Source organism: Ailuropoda melanoleuca, chromosome 10, assembly GCF_002007445.2.
Source record: "Ailuropoda melanoleuca isolate Jingjing chromosome 10, ASM200744v2, whole genome shotgun sequence".
Classification (NCBI taxonomy): Eukaryota; Metazoa; Chordata; class Mammalia; order Carnivora; family Ursidae; genus Ailuropoda; species Ailuropoda melanoleuca.
In genome coordinates, this window is record NC_048227.1 from 342,909 (window position 1) to 361,233 (window position 18,325).

At 57.8% G+C, this 18,325-nt stretch overlaps 1 protein-coding gene across 7 annotated transcripts in view; it reads right to left on the minus strand.

Annotated features, from left to right (window-relative positions):
• The window catches only part of PRKAR1B (protein kinase cAMP-dependent type I regulatory subunit beta), a 98,802-nt gene that overhangs the window by 59,538 nt on the left and 20,939 nt on the right, over window positions 1-18,325 (minus strand). For all 7 annotated transcript variants that reach the window (XM_034669634.1, XM_034669636.1, XM_019810247.2 and 4 more), the window contains 2 exons: window positions 16,603-16,761; window positions 15,608-15,699 (listed from right to left, as the gene is read on the minus strand). In XM_034669634.1, coding sequence (XP_034525525.1) covers window positions 15,608-15,699; window positions 16,603-16,761 — 251 coding nt within the window. The remainder of the gene's footprint in view (window positions 1-15,607; window positions 15,700-16,602; window positions 16,762-18,325) is intronic.

The window sequence follows — 18,325 nt, forward strand, 5'->3', positions numbered from 1 at the left end:
TCTCCTTCATACCCCGCGGCAGGCCCTGTGATGTCGCCACACGACCCCAGACGGCAGACGGGGACACGGATCTGGTATGTCATCTGCCCACAGACACGCAGCTGGGCAAGTCCAGACGCAGGGCAGCCATGGCCAAGCTCCCGCCGGACCCAGCAAGGCCCACGCCCCCGGCTCTCAGGAGCTGCAACACCCCCCAAACTCCCAACCTCACGCTACCTAAGGGAAGAGTCTCAGTGTTTCTGGACGGGTGCTGCACAAATTCCCAGACGGGGGAGTCCGATACTCGTGAACGTTTCCGGTCCAGCAACCGCAAGTGCTGGGTGGCTCCACGGCGGGCAGAGAGGACGCAAAAACACCATGGCTTCTTTCCTAGGCTCTAGCTAACAACAGCTATAAAATTACTGAGAAGAACAGCAAAACACTCCCCGAATACAGCTGCTTGCAGGATCATCATTATTTCCACACAATTAAACCTTGTTCTCGGAGAAAGCATCCCTTGGAAATGGCCCTGTTCTCGGCCTGGACCCCTGAACTCACAACGAGCCACACAAAATTGACAACGAGCTAATTGCTCCATGAGACGCTTTGCTTTGAACTGCGGGCCGTCACAGCCCAGGTAATTAACAACAGGCCATGTTAAACTAAATTAAAACCAAGATTTCAATGCTTAAATTGGCCACTGGCCCGACTGAGAGAGGAAAGGGGTTCAAATCCAAAAGGTCCATTAGCTAAGCTCACCGTCGCACAGGAGTGGGGTGGCCGGGCCGATCTGAGCCCGTGATGCTGTCCCAACAGGGAAAGACTGAGGAGGTGCAGAGGTGAGGGCACGCACAGATCACCTGACACCTCCCTCCAGTGTCCAGCAGGCTGCTCAAACCCAGCACCCCTGCCCTCCCACCGTCCATCAACAGAGCCCGCCGGCCCAACCTGGCATGGTCACCCAGTCTGTCCACTGTCCCCTGCAGCCCGTCCTCTCTGGATCTGAGGCCCCGGCCCCACTGCACACACTAGATCCCCAACCCCTCACTTCAGACCCGTGACCTACAACTGGGGTGCTCTAATGCCAGCATAGGCCCCTGGAGGAGTGCCCTTAAACCACACATCCTTCGGAAGTTTCCAAATTAACAGCTAAACCGCTTCACTGTACGTTCGCAAAGCTGCAGTGAGTGATTTCTGGCCTGCTGCAGCCATCACCCGCCCTGTCCTTCTTCCGACACAGCCAGCGACTATAAACCACAGTGTGATACAAATGTGTCCACTGACGGGGACACGGCATGCCCAGATGATGCCCAGAGGGCTGGCAAAACGTTCTCTCCGGGCACATCTGTGGGGGTATTTCTGGAGGAGATGAGCCCCTGAACCAGATGGCTGGGTGCAGACGGCCCTCCCCCGAGGTGGGCAGGCACCGTCCCATCCACTGAGGGCCTCGAGGGGACACAAGGGGAGCAGGGGAGCTGGCCCTCTGCGTGAGCTGGGACGTCGCCTCCTCCTGTCCTGGGAATCACAGGCCCTCAGGCTTGGCTGGACCACACGGCCGGCCCTGCTGGGTCTCAGCCTCCTCAACCACACAAACTGACTCCAGTAATAGACGCCTCATGTATACCCACATCCCACCGGTCCCGTGTCTCCAGAGAACCAACACACTGCGGCAGCCAGATATTGACCAGCTACTGAAAACAAGACATTACTGAGCATAGAGTGTTTTTCTAATACTGGCTGATTGAACATAAATACATCAACCTTTTTTATAAATTACTAAATTGAAAGATTATGATTGTTGGAAACATATCATTTAGAGTGGTTTTTTTTAAAGAGATTTATTTCTTTGCTTTAGAGACAACAGGTGCACGGGCCAGGGGAGGGGGGAGGGAGAGAGAGAGAGGGAGGAGCAGACTTCCCACTGAGCACGGAGCCTGACGTGGGGCTCGATCTCATGACCCTGAGATCGTGACCTGAGCTGAAATCTAGAGTCGGATGCTTAAACGACTGAGCCACCCAGGCACCCCTCACTTAGAGTTTCTATACTTATACTGATCTATATTTATAGTGTTTTGTTTGAAAACAGAGTCTCATTGTCCCGATGTTTGTTGGCCTAAGGCTTCTACATCTTGGGGCAACCCACCCAGGTAAGACCCCCTCCCACACAGGAGCTCAATTTTTAGAGCAAAGGCTGGGAAAGGTCGGGGAAAGGTGACGACTGCAAACACATCTCCAGCCGCTTGCTCCCAGATCTGAATCTGGGAGCTGAAACCAAGGACCCTGACCCTGTCTGAGTGGCCCCTGGAGGGCTGGCACACCAGGGTCTGCGAGTCCTGCTGGAAGACCGCAGCCCACAGAAAGGCAGGATCTGGATCCCCTTCTCCCACCTCGACAGGACACATCCCTCACAACCTGGTCACCTTCGACCACCCAGGCTGTCTCTGGCCCTCAGACCACACACGAGCCTCCTGATGTCACACTTTGCAGGTCTCGGACTGAAATGTTCCCTGGCCCCCCAAGAGGCCCTCCCTAGCTGGTGGGTCAAGCAGAGACCGTCACCCGCCCACTTCAGTGGCATTTCCCACAAAACCTCCCCCAACCTCAGAACAAGGTTCACATGCTGAGGAGCAAGCTCCTGCTTTCCAAGGCAGAGGGAGTGCTCCCGAAGTCCACAAGGCAGAGGGAGCACTCCCGACGCCCACAAGGCAGAGGGAGCACTCCCGAAGTCCAAAAGGCAGAGGGAGCACTCCCGACGTCCACAAGGCTATGTCATTGGCCAAGGTCACACAGCCAGCAAACAGTAAGGCTAGGCCCAAGCCCAAGGTCGTCCAGAGAGGCTCTCCCTGGACACCTCTGGCTCCCCCACCCGACTCAGCCTCCTCTTACTAACAAAATAGTCTCTAGCACTGCCACCTCTCAGAGGATATGCCAAGCCCTCCACCTTCTGGAAGCTTCCCTGGGCTCCTCCCCTTTTGGTGCTGAAACTCTCCCAGGCCTGGAATTTGAGGGCTTCTCAAGGGCAGGAGCCAAAGCTCCACTGCCCTGCTCCTAACCCCCCACATGACCCCCCCCCCAAGGACAGTGCACACAGCCAAGCTTAGGGAGGCTAGCAGCCCTGAAGTCTGCTCCTGAAGTAGAGGAGAGCCACTGGGCGAGGCTGGACGCCGGCCTGGCGTCTCTGGGTCCCCGTTCAAACCACCTCCCCTGTGAACTCCATCTCCTCACCCATAACTCAGGCAGAGAGTAAGATGCACCACACAGGGTCAGTGCGAGAGATTCATGGAATCACGCACGTCAGGTGCTCACCAGGTACACAGTGTGGATGAAACCCTGGTCTACACTGGCTAATGGGAGCCACGGGGCAAAATCAACACCTGAGACAGCAAGGCCTTCCCAAGCCCTAGAACGAGTCTTTAGAAAGCTGCCTATTCTAAAACATTGGGAAGGGGCACATGGGGGGCTCCATCAGTGAAGCGTCTGCCTTCAGCTCAGGTCATGATCCCGGGGTCCTGGGACTGAGCCCTGCGTCGGGCTCTCTGCCCGGTGAGGAGCCTGCTTCTCCCTCTCCTGCGGCCCCCAACCCCCCTCGTGCACGTGTGCTCTCTGTATTTCAAATAAATACGTAAAACCTTTTAAAAATAAAAGGTCAGGAAAGGTCAGGGAAAGCCAGGGGAAGCTGGGTGGGTACGGAAGGACTGAAGGAGGAACAGGTCAATGAGGAATGAGTGAAGGAGGAACGAGCGAGGAATGACCGAAGGAGCGATGGTTCATCCAGGCCTCGCCTCCCTCAACACCTCTCTCAACCACGAGAGGGCTTTGTGCCAACAGTCCGGAGGCCAGAGGCCTCTTCTGGCCCGGGAGCACAGTAGGGGCGCAGGCAGGGGTGCCGAAGGGTCAAAGGCCGTGCTGTGGGAGGGTCTGGAAACGGGGATTTAGCAGCTGACGGTCCGTGGCGAGGTCCGTGGCGAGTCATCTCCACAGCTGCTCCTGGAGTCAAAGCACATCTTTGTTTTCTGACTCCCAGCAACTGCCGCTCTTCCCGAAGGATGAGGTGGGCCAGCTGTCAGCCCACAGGACAGCTCGGGGAGGCTGGGCCTTCAGGAGCGCAAGCAGAACCCCAACCGTCAGGGTCCCGGGGGGTCCTGGCTCCCTTCCACTTCTGGCGGGCTCGCACGCTCGGGGTGCGATCCCCAGGTGCCCTGACAGCCCCGGCCCCACAGGGGGACTGCCTGGGAGGCCAGATCCAACACGGGAAGGAGGGCACCCCGTTCCAGGAACGCGAGACACCAGGCGGCAGCTCCGGGCGTGACCCACAAGCAGAGCACGCCACCCCAAGCGCGCATACCGAATGTGCAGCGATCACGAGGACAGGCATGGATGAAACTTCAGCATCTCGCCCTGAAATATTTACGGCCAGACCGTCTGACGGCTGAGGCCCGCTTCAGGAATCCAGGGTCGGAGAGCAGGAGGGAGGACGGCGCTGCGCGGAGCAGGAGCTGGGACCACAGAGGCCGCGAGCTTCATCACACTGTTCCCTCCCCCGCTGCACACGCCTGCGATTCCCCACCATAAAAGAACTTTTAAAAATAGTATCTTGCAGTCATTTCTACTAACAGAGAGTCACTGAAACAGCTTGCAGACACCAGCAGAGTACGAAGTTCTCTGGTAGTAAAGGACACACACACCTCACACACCCACACACACGACACACACCACACACGCGAACACGCACCACAGGCACACACGCAAACACGCACCACATGCACACATGTGAACACACACCACATGCACACACGTGAACACAACACACCACATGCACACACGTGAACATGCACCACATGCACACACATGAACACACCACACCACATGCACACACGTGCACACCACACACGTGAACACGCACCACACACACGTGAACACGCACCACACGCACACACGTGAACACACCACACACATACGTGAACACGCACCACACATGTGAACACGCACCACATGCACACACGTGAACACGCACCACATGCACACACGCGAACACGCACCACAGGCACACACGCGAACACGCACCACATGCACACACGCGAACACACCACACCACATGCACACATGTGAACACACCACACACATGGACACGGGCCACACACACCACACACATGAACACACACCACGCACCTCAGGGACATCCGTGTGTGCCCCACCCCAGCAGGGCCAACCTAAACCCCCCATGCATGCACTCCCTCCACCGCCAGTGGGCTCTTCACAACAGACCCCGGAGCACACCTTCCTGGATGCCCACGCGTTTTCAGGGCACCCCACAGCCCCCCAGCAGCTGCTGAGTTCCGGGCCGATCCCCCAGGGAGCTCCTGGCACCCCCCAGACCCCAGGTCAGCAGCGGCTGCCCCCAGAGAGAGGCCACTGCCTCAGAGGGGCCTTCAGAAAACACGGCCCCCCCGCCGTTCAGAGAGCAGACAGCGCCCTGACACAGGCCCCCACACGTGCGGCAGTCCAGATGAGCGGCAGAGGGACGGCTCTGTGCGGTGGGCAGTGTCCACACGCACGGCTGTCTGGAACACTCAGCTGTGCTCATGCCCTTAAACCAAAATAAATCCCCTGGTGAGTCAAGCCTTCAATCACTGAAGGAAAAACAAGCAACAAACAAACTGGGAAGGTTCTAGAAAAGATCACAGTGTGTTTGTTTACGGTCCTGACGTCTGGAAGGCGTTCTGAAGACTGCCAGAAGCCCTAAAGGAAGGAGGGGGAATCTGCCAACGTGAGACTACAGCCTGCCTGTGGACGGGTGACACGACAGTGCTGTGGTCCATTCCGTGGAACATCAACACTTCAGCCTTAAAGACAGAGGGACCCGGACCCCTGCCCCCACAGGCACGAGCCCCGAGGACGGGCGGCGGAGGGACACAGACACAGAAGGACACGCACAGGGACCCCACTCACACGAGGTCCCGGAGTCGTCAGACTCACAGACACACAGAGTAGACGGCAGGGCCGAGGGAGCGGGTGGGGGTCCGTGTGTCACAGGGACAGGGTCTCTGTCTGGGGAATGGAAGGTTCTGGAGCCAGATGGGGGAACAGTGCCCCTGAACTGGACACTTAGAAAAGGTTAAAGTGGTAAATCTCTGTGTTGTACATGTTTTACCACAATAAAAATATTATGAAAACCGAAAAATTTTAAAACTTGCACATGACAAAAGAATTTCATAGACAAACAGAAAAGTCCAATCTCACGAGCTATATACATCCAATCGTCAAAGGCCTGATTTTGTCAGTTTACCAGTAACGCATGCAAGCCAATCGAAAAACAATGAGAGCACAGGAAAAGTTGGGCGATTTGCAGAGAACTCAACACAGAAACCAAGTAACCAGCAGACAGAAGCCCAAGTCCTTCGCCCTAAAGGACGCCCTGCACAGGGGCCACATGGGGACCCTGGTGCAAAGACTCCATTTCAGGATGGCAGAGTGTGAAAGGGCAAGCAGGAGCCTTCCAAGCCCGGGGTCCACACCCAGAAACAGCCCTGACCCTGAGCTACCATTTCCCTGCAGACGGTCTGGGTGAGCAAGAAGGGCAGGAAGGGCCGACGTGGGCACCGCACACAGCGAGGAGTCATCGGAAGTGGGGCTGCCACTCCCGACGCACATTCCAAAATGCAAAGGTGGCATCCTTTGACCCCAGAGTGCCGATGCCTAAAAGGAATAAGACAGGGCTGTGGGGGCAAGCATGACACCACGTGTGGGAGGAATGCCCCCCAATGTGTCCAAGTGGGGAACGACCGCACGGGGGACGACCACACAGGCCCCCTGGGTTCTCGTCTGTACCTCTCTGCACTTGAGAAAACAATGTCTCCCCAATGAGCCCGTGGCCCCTGCTCCAATTCAGCACCCACCGTGACCCGTTCGTCCTTGGCCCACACTGTTCACACCACTCCCACGCCCTCCCCACCCTCTTCTGCCTGTCCTTGAAGACCTGGCTCAAAGGTCGCTGGTTCTGGTAAGTGAGCACCCTGAAAGAACAGGGAGGATGGGGTCCGTTCCTCCTCTGTGACCCCATGTGTTGAACAGATGGCCACGTCCCAGAGAAGGACTGTTCACTATTTAAGTATCGGTCCCCACTGGGAAGAGCTCTCGACGGGAGGAGGACACAGTTGTGTCTCGGGATCCTGAAGCCCACAAGGATACGCACCACACAGGGCCTCAGCAGCGCTTACCAGGTTTTGGTTTGGTCACTAGCTATGGGACCCCTCACCCCATCGCTTACTCCCACAGGGGGCTGTGCAGGTCAGGAGGGACACAGAGCTGCCAGCCGAACGCTGGGCTCTGACGCAGAGCACGGCATTACCCAGAATGACGCTGCAGAAGCCTTGGCTTTCTCACTCCACGGGAACCCAGTGCGCATGCAGGGCTCTGTCTCAGGGAGGCTGGTGCTGCCCCAAGGAACCCACGTGACCTTGGGCCTCAGTGTTCCTGCCTGACAAATGGGAGCAGAGATGCGATGCTGGCCAGGCCCCCATGGAGTCCGCATGGAGGTGGGGACAAATGCAGGTGACCACAACCCTCCTCCCAGGGCACCTGCCCTTCACCCTGGCCTCTTTGAACAACCCCCGGCCCCCAGCTGGCAGGCAAATCAGCTACCTTTAGCGACCGTGGCTCAAGAATGCAGCTGAGCCAGGACTGGAGGCACCCACCAGGTCTGAAAGCCAGTGGGGCCGAGTCACCGCCGCTGAGTGGGGGGTGGAGGCGTAGTGGGCCAGCTCACCACCAGGGGGCATCTTGCAGTGCATCCTTCCAGGACTTGGTTCCGAATGAATGCCCTCGCTCCCTGCCCCTGAGCAACAGGGCAGCGGGGCCGTCCCACCCCTTCCCTGGGCCTCGTGCCCCTGCCCACAGAACGGGCACCGGAAGCAGGAAGACTTTGGGCAGCACAAATCAGCTGTCTACAGGAGCTTGTGGGGTGGCATCAACAGGTGAGCCAATCAGGTGTAGGCAAATGGGGAATAGCTGGGTCTGCAGCATCCTCCAAATTCCAGAAGTTTTAAAGCATCACAGCGCCAAACCACCAAGACCACGGATAGGCAAGATCCACGGCAAACCGCTAGATGTCCACACTAGACAACAGAGCCCTGGAGTTCTCCTCCTGATCCCATAATCAGATGGGCCAGGCCGGGCGACCCGGGCCCCCAGTCACAGCAGCCGTGGCTGCCCTTCCCAGCTAAGACCCCACAGGGAACAGAAGCTGCACCTCCTTCAACTTCCGGGACCGCACAACTTTGCATCAGCTGGACTGATTCCGGGCACTCTTTGAAAGATTGTCCCCTTCCCTGGGAGATTACCGAGCTGGGTGGTGCCATCACGTGGGAGGCAGGTGAGTCCAGGGCAGCCCTGTGCTCACATCTCCCAGTCCTCGCTGGGGAGCTTAAGCAGCCCGCTCACCCCCTCTGTGCCTCCATGCCTCATCAGCCCGGTGGCATGAGCAACAAAGCCAGCCAGCCTTGTCCTAACAGGACGGTGCCCATGAGGCCTGAGTCCAGGGACCAGCTCGGCACACGTCACGTGATGCAAGCCCCAGATCCTGGCTTCCCACAGAATGCGGTTCCCATGGCCCGAAAGTTGTGAGCCTCGAGGTCTCCTCTGCCCAGAGCAGGTGGGCCTATGTAAGATGAAAACTAAATTCGCTGCCTGTTGGAGCCGTAAGCTCCTCCTGCGATGAGGCCCTGTGTTCCTCAAAACGCTGGTTTTGTATTTTCGTGTTGCCTCAAAGAGAAGCCGCGAGTCCCGAGCCAGAGCCAGGTGGGAGGGCAGGGGCCGCCGCAGCCGGGACAGCAGAGGCTGTGAGTCCAGCAGACGGCGTGTTTTCCCCATCACCTGGGGACCCCAGCCAATCTGCGGAAAAACAGGCTGCCGGAGATGCGCGGGCGGCAGGCAGAGACAGCGGCAGATAACAGGAGACAGCTGCTCAGGCCAGCCGCGCGGCGCTCCAGCCAGAGGCCCATTTTAATTAGAGCTGCAGAGAGCAGGGCCTCTGCCAGGAAGACCGCCCCAGGGTGAGATGCCCTCGCCCGCCCGTCTGGCGGCTCCAATAATGAGGCCCCAGCTGAGGGCCCAAAGCCCAGCGCTGCCTGCACTGCACGTACCACACACACGGTGCCTCCTCATTACCACGCTTCTGCACTCCCAGGAGCACGGCGATGCTCGTCTGCAGGCACCCCAATCCGAGCAAGCCAGGAAGGGACCCGCTTGAACCCAGGGGCTCCCCCTCCCTCCCTCAGTCTGGGAGGCACCCTCGGGGCCAGGCCATGATTCTTGGCACACCCCAGGGCTCTGAAGAACCCTGCGGGCTGCCTTCTGAGGCTCTCTGGGTCCCTGAGCAGAGAGTAAGTGCCCCCAGCATCCCCAGGAAGGACAGAAGATCTGCATTTGCTCACAGTAGCTGACACCGAGCAAGGAGTCTACACCCGCCACCTGGACCCTTACCTGAAGTAACTCAACACAGCAGAGGGGCTATGGAGGGGCATGAAGACACCTGCTCCAGACCCAGCTAGGACACCTGCTGCAGGGCCCAGAGCAAGAGGCAAGGGGCCAGCCTGGGGCACGAGGGGCTCCACCCCCAGCTAGGATGCCTACCTGGAGCAAGGGACAATGGAGAAGGGCCCTCCCCTCACTGGGCCTTGAAACCCTCTCCTGTACACTGATATTGGGGGATGAGCTGGCCTCCCACATTCCTTCCTGCTGTGTCCTGAGGCCCAGAGCAGCCAGCTTACCTACCTCAGGCCCAGGATGGAGCAGAGAATGACCTTGTGGAATAGCTTCAGACAAAACACTGAGAAGGACTGAGGCCTGGCTGTGTCCAGGCCAGCATCAGAGGGGCAAAGCCATGTCCAGGGAGAAGCCCACTGACACAGCCTGCCCTCCACACCACAAAAGGGTTACCAGAAAGAGGATGATGACGATGACTACGATGGTGAGGAGCGGGAGGAGGATGGTGGTGGTGATGACGTTGATGATGATGGTGAAGATGAAGGTGATAATGCTGACAGTGGTCAGAGTGATGGTGGTGATGGTGATGAGGATGAGAGTGATGGGGATGCTGATGGTGATGGTGGTGATGATGGTGATGGTGAAGAAGATGATGGTGATGATGTTGATGGTGGTGACAGTGATGATAGTGATGATGGTGATGAGGATGGTGATGATGGGGATGTTGATGGTGATGGTAGTGATAACGGTGATGATGGTGATGGTGGTGATGATGGTGATGGTGGTGGTGAAGGTGATGGTGGTGATGATGATGGTGATGACGGTGATGGTGGTGGTGATGATGGTGGTGATGGGGATGCTGATGGTGATGGTGACGATGAAGGTGGTGGTGGTGAAGGTGATGGTGGTGATGATGGGGATGCTGACAGTGATGGTGGTAATGATGGTGGTGATGATAGTGATGGTGGTGGTGATGGTGGTGGTGGTGATGAAGGTGGTGGTAGTGAAGGTGGTGGTGATGATGGGGATGCTGATGGTGATGGTGGTGATGATGGTGATGAAGGTGATGGTGGTGATGGTAGTGATGGTGGTGATGAACGTGGTGGTGGTGAAGGTGATGGTGATGGTGGTGATGAAGGTGATGGTGATGAAGGTGATGGTGGTGTGATGGTGGTGATGGTGGTGATGAAGGTGGTGATGGTGGTGATGAAGGTGGTGATGGTGATGGTGGTGATGATGATGAAGGTGATGGTGGTGATGATGGTGATGATGGTGATGATGGTGGTGATGGTGATGGTGTAGAAGATGATGGTGATGACGTTGATGGTGGTGACAGTGATGATAGTGATGATGGTGATGGTGATGAGGATGGTGATGATGGGGATGTTGATGCTGATGATGGTGATGGTGAAGAAGATGACAGTGATGGTGGTGATGAGGATGAGGATGGTGGGGATAATGATATACCCACAGACATTACTACATTTCACCTTCACTGCAACCCTCAAAGTAGGTTTTATTACTCTCACTTGACACTTGAGGAAACTGAGTCCCAGAGAATGTCATTATACAACTTAATGACATGATTCAACAATCTCCTTCCAAAAGACATTCTAACACACATTCAATTCTGTAGCCTGTGTGTGAGTGTGCATTTGTGTGTACAGGCAGTGTGTGTGTGTGAATGTATGCACATGTGTGCAGTGTGTATACGTACATGTTGAGTGTGTGTGTATCTGCATGTGGATGCATACACGTATGTGTGTATCTGTGTATACGTGCACTGGTGCGTATGAATTTGGGCGAATATGTGTTTAACACATCTCTGGCCTGACACAATGTGTTCAGGGGTCTTCTGATCCCCCCTGTTGCTCCCCAGACCCGGCAAGCCAGAGCCCACTCCCTGCAGTCCCAGCTCATCCCAGGACACCTGGGGGCCCCCCCACCAATGACCACATCCGGATCACCTGCTCTCCCGTGTTCCCTCCTCCTGCAGGTGTATGTGACCTGCTGTTACAGGAGGGAGGAGCCTGAGCACAGGCTTTGGGGCCCCAGGGACTCATGTTGGAACCCTGGCTCTGCTATGACAGACCCTCTACCCTCGGGCAGAAGACAGACCCTTGTAACATACAGAGGGGGAAACGGGCCCGAAAAAGCATCCAGTCACCGCCAGCTGGGAATGCCACCATCCTAGGAGAGAGAACACAGCAGTCTGGAGGGTGAGCAGCCCCCCCACAGCTACGTTCCACCACCTTCTTCTGAACAAAGGAGCTTAAACAAAGCCCCCACCTGTTGACTCACCAAAGCACCTGCATACAAACTGAAGGAGAACCGCCGTCGTAACCTAACCAGGGTACAAGCACCCCGCCCGTGACCACGGGGTCACCTGTTTCACATCTGAGCTTAAGAGGGGGGGCTTTACGCACAAAGGCGCTCACCCCACAAGTGGATTCACTTGCAGAGGAGTGTTGTTCCCTCCACCCACGCAGGAGGCAGCTCTGAGTCGCAGCGTGCCAGGCGCTCTGCGAACCTGGAAAGAATGTGCCCCAAACTACAGCCCAGGCTGCTGAGCCCGGCTTCTAGCAAACTGGAAAAAGCAAAGAATTTGGATGCTGCGCAGGGGACATCCAGCGAAAGGTCAAGAGACGTTGTCTCCGGCCCGCTCCCTCCGGAGCCCACTTCCTGAACCATTGGCCTGTTTCTTTAGAGGCCGCAGCCAGGAAAAGGATCCCCTCAGGTTTCACTATGGAAAGTGAGTTTTCCTGCAGCAGAACCCCCACGTGAAAGCACACTTCCCAAGCCAGCCTCGCCAAGAGGAATTTTCAATCCGACCATCTGCTTCCTGCACTTCTTGTCCACCTGGCTCCTGGATCCAGAAAAGTCCGAGGCGGTGGGAACCATGTGATTCTGGAAACTCGGGGCCAAGGGCACAAACACTTCTTGGACCCACGCAGCTGTGTTGGCCAGAGATCGCGCTCAGATCAGCGGGTCCTCAGGCCACACCCAACCTGCACGGCCCGAGCCTGGGAGCTGGGGAGGGGCCACGAAAGGGCGTGAAAGACCCGGCTCAAACACAGCTGCCACCAAGGGGGCTCCTGGGCCCCACGGAAGGGGAGGCTCGACGCTCAGTGGGGCCGGAAGGGGAGCGGAGCCTGGTGGCTCCTCAGAAAGTCACACGCGGAGGGATGATGTGCCTAGGTGCGCGCCCCAAAGGCTCCGACACCGCCCGCATTCACGGAGTGTTCTGCACAGCCACCAAAAGTGGGAGCAGCCCGAGTGTCCCTTGACCAGCAAGTGGATAAACGCATGGTGGCACATGCCCTCATGGGAGACCCCCACCCTCAAACAGGAAGGCAGCTCTGCCACAGCATGGGGGCATGCCGACGGCGCTGAACGCAGAGCCGTAAGCCGCACACGGGAGGACGGGCGCGTGCCAGTGACAAGGTGGAGCCTGGACCTTGAGGGAGCCCGTTCCCAGTCTCCCTCCCCTGAGCACAGTCTCCCTGCGGCGGGCCGGCCAGCGGCTCTGACCCACACACATCTGTGGCAGCAACACAGGACGGCTCTGGACCACGGCCTGAGTATTCCAGGCCTCGGGGAACACGCACCCCCCACCTCTCACTCGCTCTGCTGACCTTGGCCACGTCCATCAGATCTCAGGCTCTGAAGAAGGGCGTGGCTGATGACACCGGGGCTACCGCTCGGTTAGCCTGTTCTGTGGCTCTGGCAACAGGAAGGGAAGCCCCAGGGTCCCTGGGAGGTGAAGACCCCCACGCGAGTCCCGGGACAGTCCTGAGATTCTGTGCCCTGTAACGCCAGCCCGGTGCGGTGTCCGGAGCACAGCCACTGCTGCTCTTGCGTCTGGGAATACGTGAGCAAGAAGTTCACGTGGACCATTGTCATCGCCATCGCCATAAATAAAAACGATAAGCCCATGTGCGCACACCAAGCTCTGCTCCTGCAGCCGCTCCTGCAAGAGCTCAACGCAGACCAGACCAGGAGACCGAAGCCCAGAGAACAAAACTCATCTTCCAAGTACGTAGCCAGCTTTTGGAAGACTGGGGCCCAAACCACTGTGCCCCGGAACTCCCTGCCTGCACGCAGGGTTAGGTCTTACCCAGGTGATCGACCCGCCTGCCAGCCAGCGGGAACAGGACCACAACCTGCCGTATACAGAGACACATTCCAGGCCAGCCTGCACCACACGGGCGGCCGCGTGCTCTTGTCTACCCTGAGGGGCGCCTCCTCCCCCAAGCTGGCACCAAAGTGCAAGTTAGCAGGACCCCAATGGACCCAGGCGTCCGTTCCCTGACAACTGAAACCCGGTGAAGAATGGACGGAGGTCTGTGTGGCTGCTGTGGGGAGCATCTGACCTCCTACCTGAGGGTGGGCAGTCTGTCTGCAGAAACGGAACTGCAGAGAAACCCGGGGACAAGCCAGGGTCCTGGGGCCACCTCCATACAGCTCACCTTCCACTCTGGCCCCCTGGCCCCCTCTGACTTTCGATCCATATGAATGCGTCAGCTAGTCAAAAGCCCGGTCTAAATATGGACTGAGTTTTTGATGTTTACATTCAAGTTAATAAAAATATAACTCTTGAGTCATCTATTCCACCTGGTGACAGAGACCGTAACTGCCAGGTGGACACCTCCATTAGAAGGGCTAAGAACAGAAGCGTGCAGTCTCCCAGTGCTGGAGCCCCGCAGCCCAGAATCAGCACCAGCAGGTGGAAATCGAGATGCAGCAGAGGCTCCAGGGAGGGACCCCTTCAGCCACTCTTGCCTCTAGAGGCGGCTGGTGGCCTCTGGCCCAAGGTCACCTTCCTCTGTCTCTGCCTCTGTGGTCAAAGGGTTTCTCCTCTCCTGAGCAACTTCCCTGTGCCCCCTCGTGCAAGGACCCGAGACTGCATTTAGGGCCTGCTGAGCGTGAATCCTGAGTGTCTCTGCCTGGCAAGACCCTCACAGGGTATGGGCAACGCAGGGGGGCCCACGTGGAGAACTGGCCTCCCTCCCTGCCCGTCGTGCCCCCGTGTGCTTCCATGCGGCAGGCCTCTCAAGTGCCACCCGAGACGTCCTGGAACATGGCTCCAGCTACACTCCACCACGAGACTCCACATGCGACACTGCCAGCCGCCCTCAAACACCTGCCACACCTGCCGAGACCTCACGCCGCGTCTCTCTGGTGCAGTTACCCTGCTGCCGGGGCCTGTCTGTGGAGACGCTGCTCTTCCTGTTTGGCAAACACTGTACCGTCCAGGAACCGCAAGCCTCCCGGCAACGCTGGCAAAGCGGGAGGTGGACAGACCCGGAGCCACTGCACGGGGCAGCGCTCCGCACACACGCACCATTCCGGGACGCTCATGCGGAAGGGCCGCCGGCGTCCCCGAGCAAGGCTGTGATGGGACTTTCTCTTCTTATTCGATGGATTTGCATGTCATTGGGATTCTGTAGACCACAGTCATCGAAACGTGCTCAGTTATCTAGCCAAGAAACATAATTCTCCAAAAATGAGGAAAAAAGAGAAAAAGTAAAACCCTACACACCCTTCATCCACATCAAGAACTTTAACTTGAAGGAAGAAACAAGCAAGACCAAAGGAGGCACAAAGGACGGGTTGGTCGTCGAAATGCTGTTGACCGTGAAAAAACGCAAGCAGTCCTGGGAGGGAAGTGAGTTTTACAGCAACTCTACGGGAATGGATACTACAAACCATTGCAAACCCTTCCTGACAGACAGACGTTCACGGCCCCGTGAACGGGACAAACCGTGTAGGGTGTGATCCCACGTTGTGACACGCAATTAACATACACACATAAATCCACAAGCATGGCCCCAGAGCAGCCCCAGGGATCTTCTCCGGGAGTCTGATTTCCCCAATTATTTAGGACCTCAATTCCCAACGCACGGTCACTGAGGCCCTCACAGATGTTGGGTGCCCCTCCCTGGGAAGACCCCACCCCACAGCCACTCGGGAGGTCCGTCTGGGCCATGTGACTTGACCTCAAGGCCCATGGGTGTCTGTGGATGACAAGGGCACGTGGAAGCCTCAGATCCTGACCCGGGAACACCCATGTCCCCTGCGGCCGGCCACCAGCGAGGCCTGGGGAGGAGTGTTGATGCCGGCCCTGCCCCTCCCGGGTTCCTACCTTCTCTCGTTGTCATCCAGGTGAGCAAACAGCACGTTTTTGGAGATGGCTTTGGCCAGCGCCGTCATGGTCTTATAATCCTTGGGGATGACCTGCAGGGAAAGCCAGGCGAAGTCAGACTCGCGAGTGTCCCTGAGGGTGCTGGAGACAGGGCGGGGGGGACAGCGGCTCGGCAGCGCAAGTGTGCTCGATGCCCCTGAACTCGACACGGAAACGTGGTCAAAGCGGTGCACGGACAGACTGTCCCCAAAACCTGTGTGCTGAAGCCCTGCCCCCCAGCGTGGGTCTGGAGGCGGCCCTGGCGGGACCAGAGGAACAGACCCCGAGAACCCACTCTCCTCGCTCCCCTCGCCACCTGAGGACACAGGAGGCAGCGCGGCTCCTGCTGGGAACCAGCCTGCCCGCACCTGCTCTCGGGCGCCCAGCCTCCAGACCGCCAGAGAATGGGCGTCACAGCCGCCCGGGCTCACAGGCGTGGCAAACTGTATGTTATGCATATTTCACCTAGTTAACTTTTTTAAGAGGCCAAAAACTAAAAATTCCCCAGGAAAAAAGTGAAAGTGAGGGTATAGAGGATATAAACACACAGAATGGAAATGACGGGCCCCACGTCCGAGGGCGGGCGGGAGGCCGGGCCCGCACACTGATGCACACAGGGACACTGCATGTGCTCTCACATTCTAGAGCGTGTCCTGACGCAGGCGCACCTGCTCGGGCGTGGCAGTGGCGAGCTGGGCGCCGTCCCTGAGGGAGGGACCCCAAGGAACAGAAATGTGGACAAGGGAATTCCCACTGCGCAGCTCTGAGGCCAGGCTGCAGTCTCCAGGGCCGGGAGGCCGGGGGCCACACAAGCCAGACACCGGCCTCCTCCACCCACGGTCCACCAGCCCACAGGCAGTGACCATGACAATGACGTTGCCACCACCGCAGCCCCTCTCAGAGCAGAAAGGAGACAGCCGGGAGTAGGGACCCCGGGGTGAGGGCGGAGGGCCCACCTTCCTCACGTAGGACACGGCATCCTCCTCCGTGTACACCTCGGCACTCACGCCCCCTCGGCGGCGGCGGGCTTTCACCACGGGGTTCGGCGGGGTCGGGGAGACCTCCTCATCATGGGAGTCTGACCTCTGCTGTGTCAGAAGCTGTCTGTTTTCTTCCTGCGGGAGAAGAAGCGGGTGGGCTGAGAACAGCGGCCTATGTGGTCTGCCTGCCTGCGGGTGCGGCCACGGGACCCTGCCCGACGACCCTCCCTCCATGCCCGGCAGAGCCCCCGGCTTCAAGGGCACCTCTGGGTCCCCCTCCCCCACCACCCAGCTCCACAGAGCGGCGGCTCGGAGGGTTTCTGCCCGCCCTCACCGTGAGCAACATTTTGGGTACCAGGTGCCCGCCAGGCACTCACCCCACAAGGGCAGGGGCTGCGTCTGCTCCACTCACCCCCGTACCCCCACATCCCTCATGGTAGACATGCAGGAGAGAGTAGGTGGATATATAAACAGAGAGCAAACCTCCTTTGTTTTTTTCCTTCCCTTCATTATTTAATTCCTTTAATAACTACATGTGCGTGCAGAGGGCACAAGATTCCAAAGGTGCGAAGGAACACACGCTGTGCCTGACAAGCAGGGCCCCCCCCACACGACCCTCCAGCCGCCACATCCCCATGTCCCAGAAGCAGTCTGGTGACCAGCTGGGCTACCATGGGGAGGAGCACAGGGTTGCGTGGAGGTCCGTGGCAAACAGACCCTCACCTGTCTCCCCACATGCCCAGGACAAGGCCTCTGTCTCCCTCGTCTGCAAGGACCACCTTCCCCAAAACCCACACCTGGCAACTTCCCCTGCCCGATTTTACCTGGCAGTCACCCTGCAAAAACATGAAGTGAGGAAACAGAGTCCCACCCACGGCTCATTGCGGGATTCCCACTGCCACACCTTCCAAAGCACCCCTTCCTGCTCCACCAACAGCACTTAGTTCAAGCTTCCCAGGTAGCCTGTGAACCCCGAGAGAAGCATGAAGATATCCTAATTCATACTACAGTGTAAATGACTTCTAGAGGCAACTCTTCCCCAAAGGGCTTGTACTTTCTGAAGAAGACATTTTAAAAGACCCCAGAGAGGACTTTGAGGTTCAAATGCAAGCTGGGACATTCCCACAGAAAACCTAAAGGAAAAAGAAAATCAAGAATCCTTTCCCTCCCCCCACCACCCCCAAAATGAATGAATATAGTTCACTCAGTATTCCTCCTACAAAGGCTGGCTGCTGGTCATGTTCTGCTTTTTCCTCATAGACATACATTTCTTCCATTTCAAAACAGCCAAAGAATACAAAGCTAAGAACAGTTTCAACACGGTGCGTGTCAATTCCGTGGGACACGGAGCAGCACCCATGCCCCAGGCAGGGACAGGCTGGCAGTGAGGCTGCAGAACGTGCCCCACCTTGGCCCCCACCTTGGCTAGGCCACGTCCATAGCTCCTCAGCTGCTCCATTACCGCCTCCTCAGTTACACATGAGGCTTCTTCTGGTGAATTTAAAGGACGTCTCCCATGGCCTCCAGGCCAGGCTCCACACGTGAGCGGCCCCCTGCGCCAGGAGGCTCAACTCAAAGGAGGCACGGAAGCTCCGGCTCCCCGCCAGGTGCAATCCTGCCCCTCTGGGGAAAGGAGGTCGGGGGGAAGCAGAGAAAGCACCGGCAGTTCAGAGTGCCCAGGAGACACATGACCCAGTGG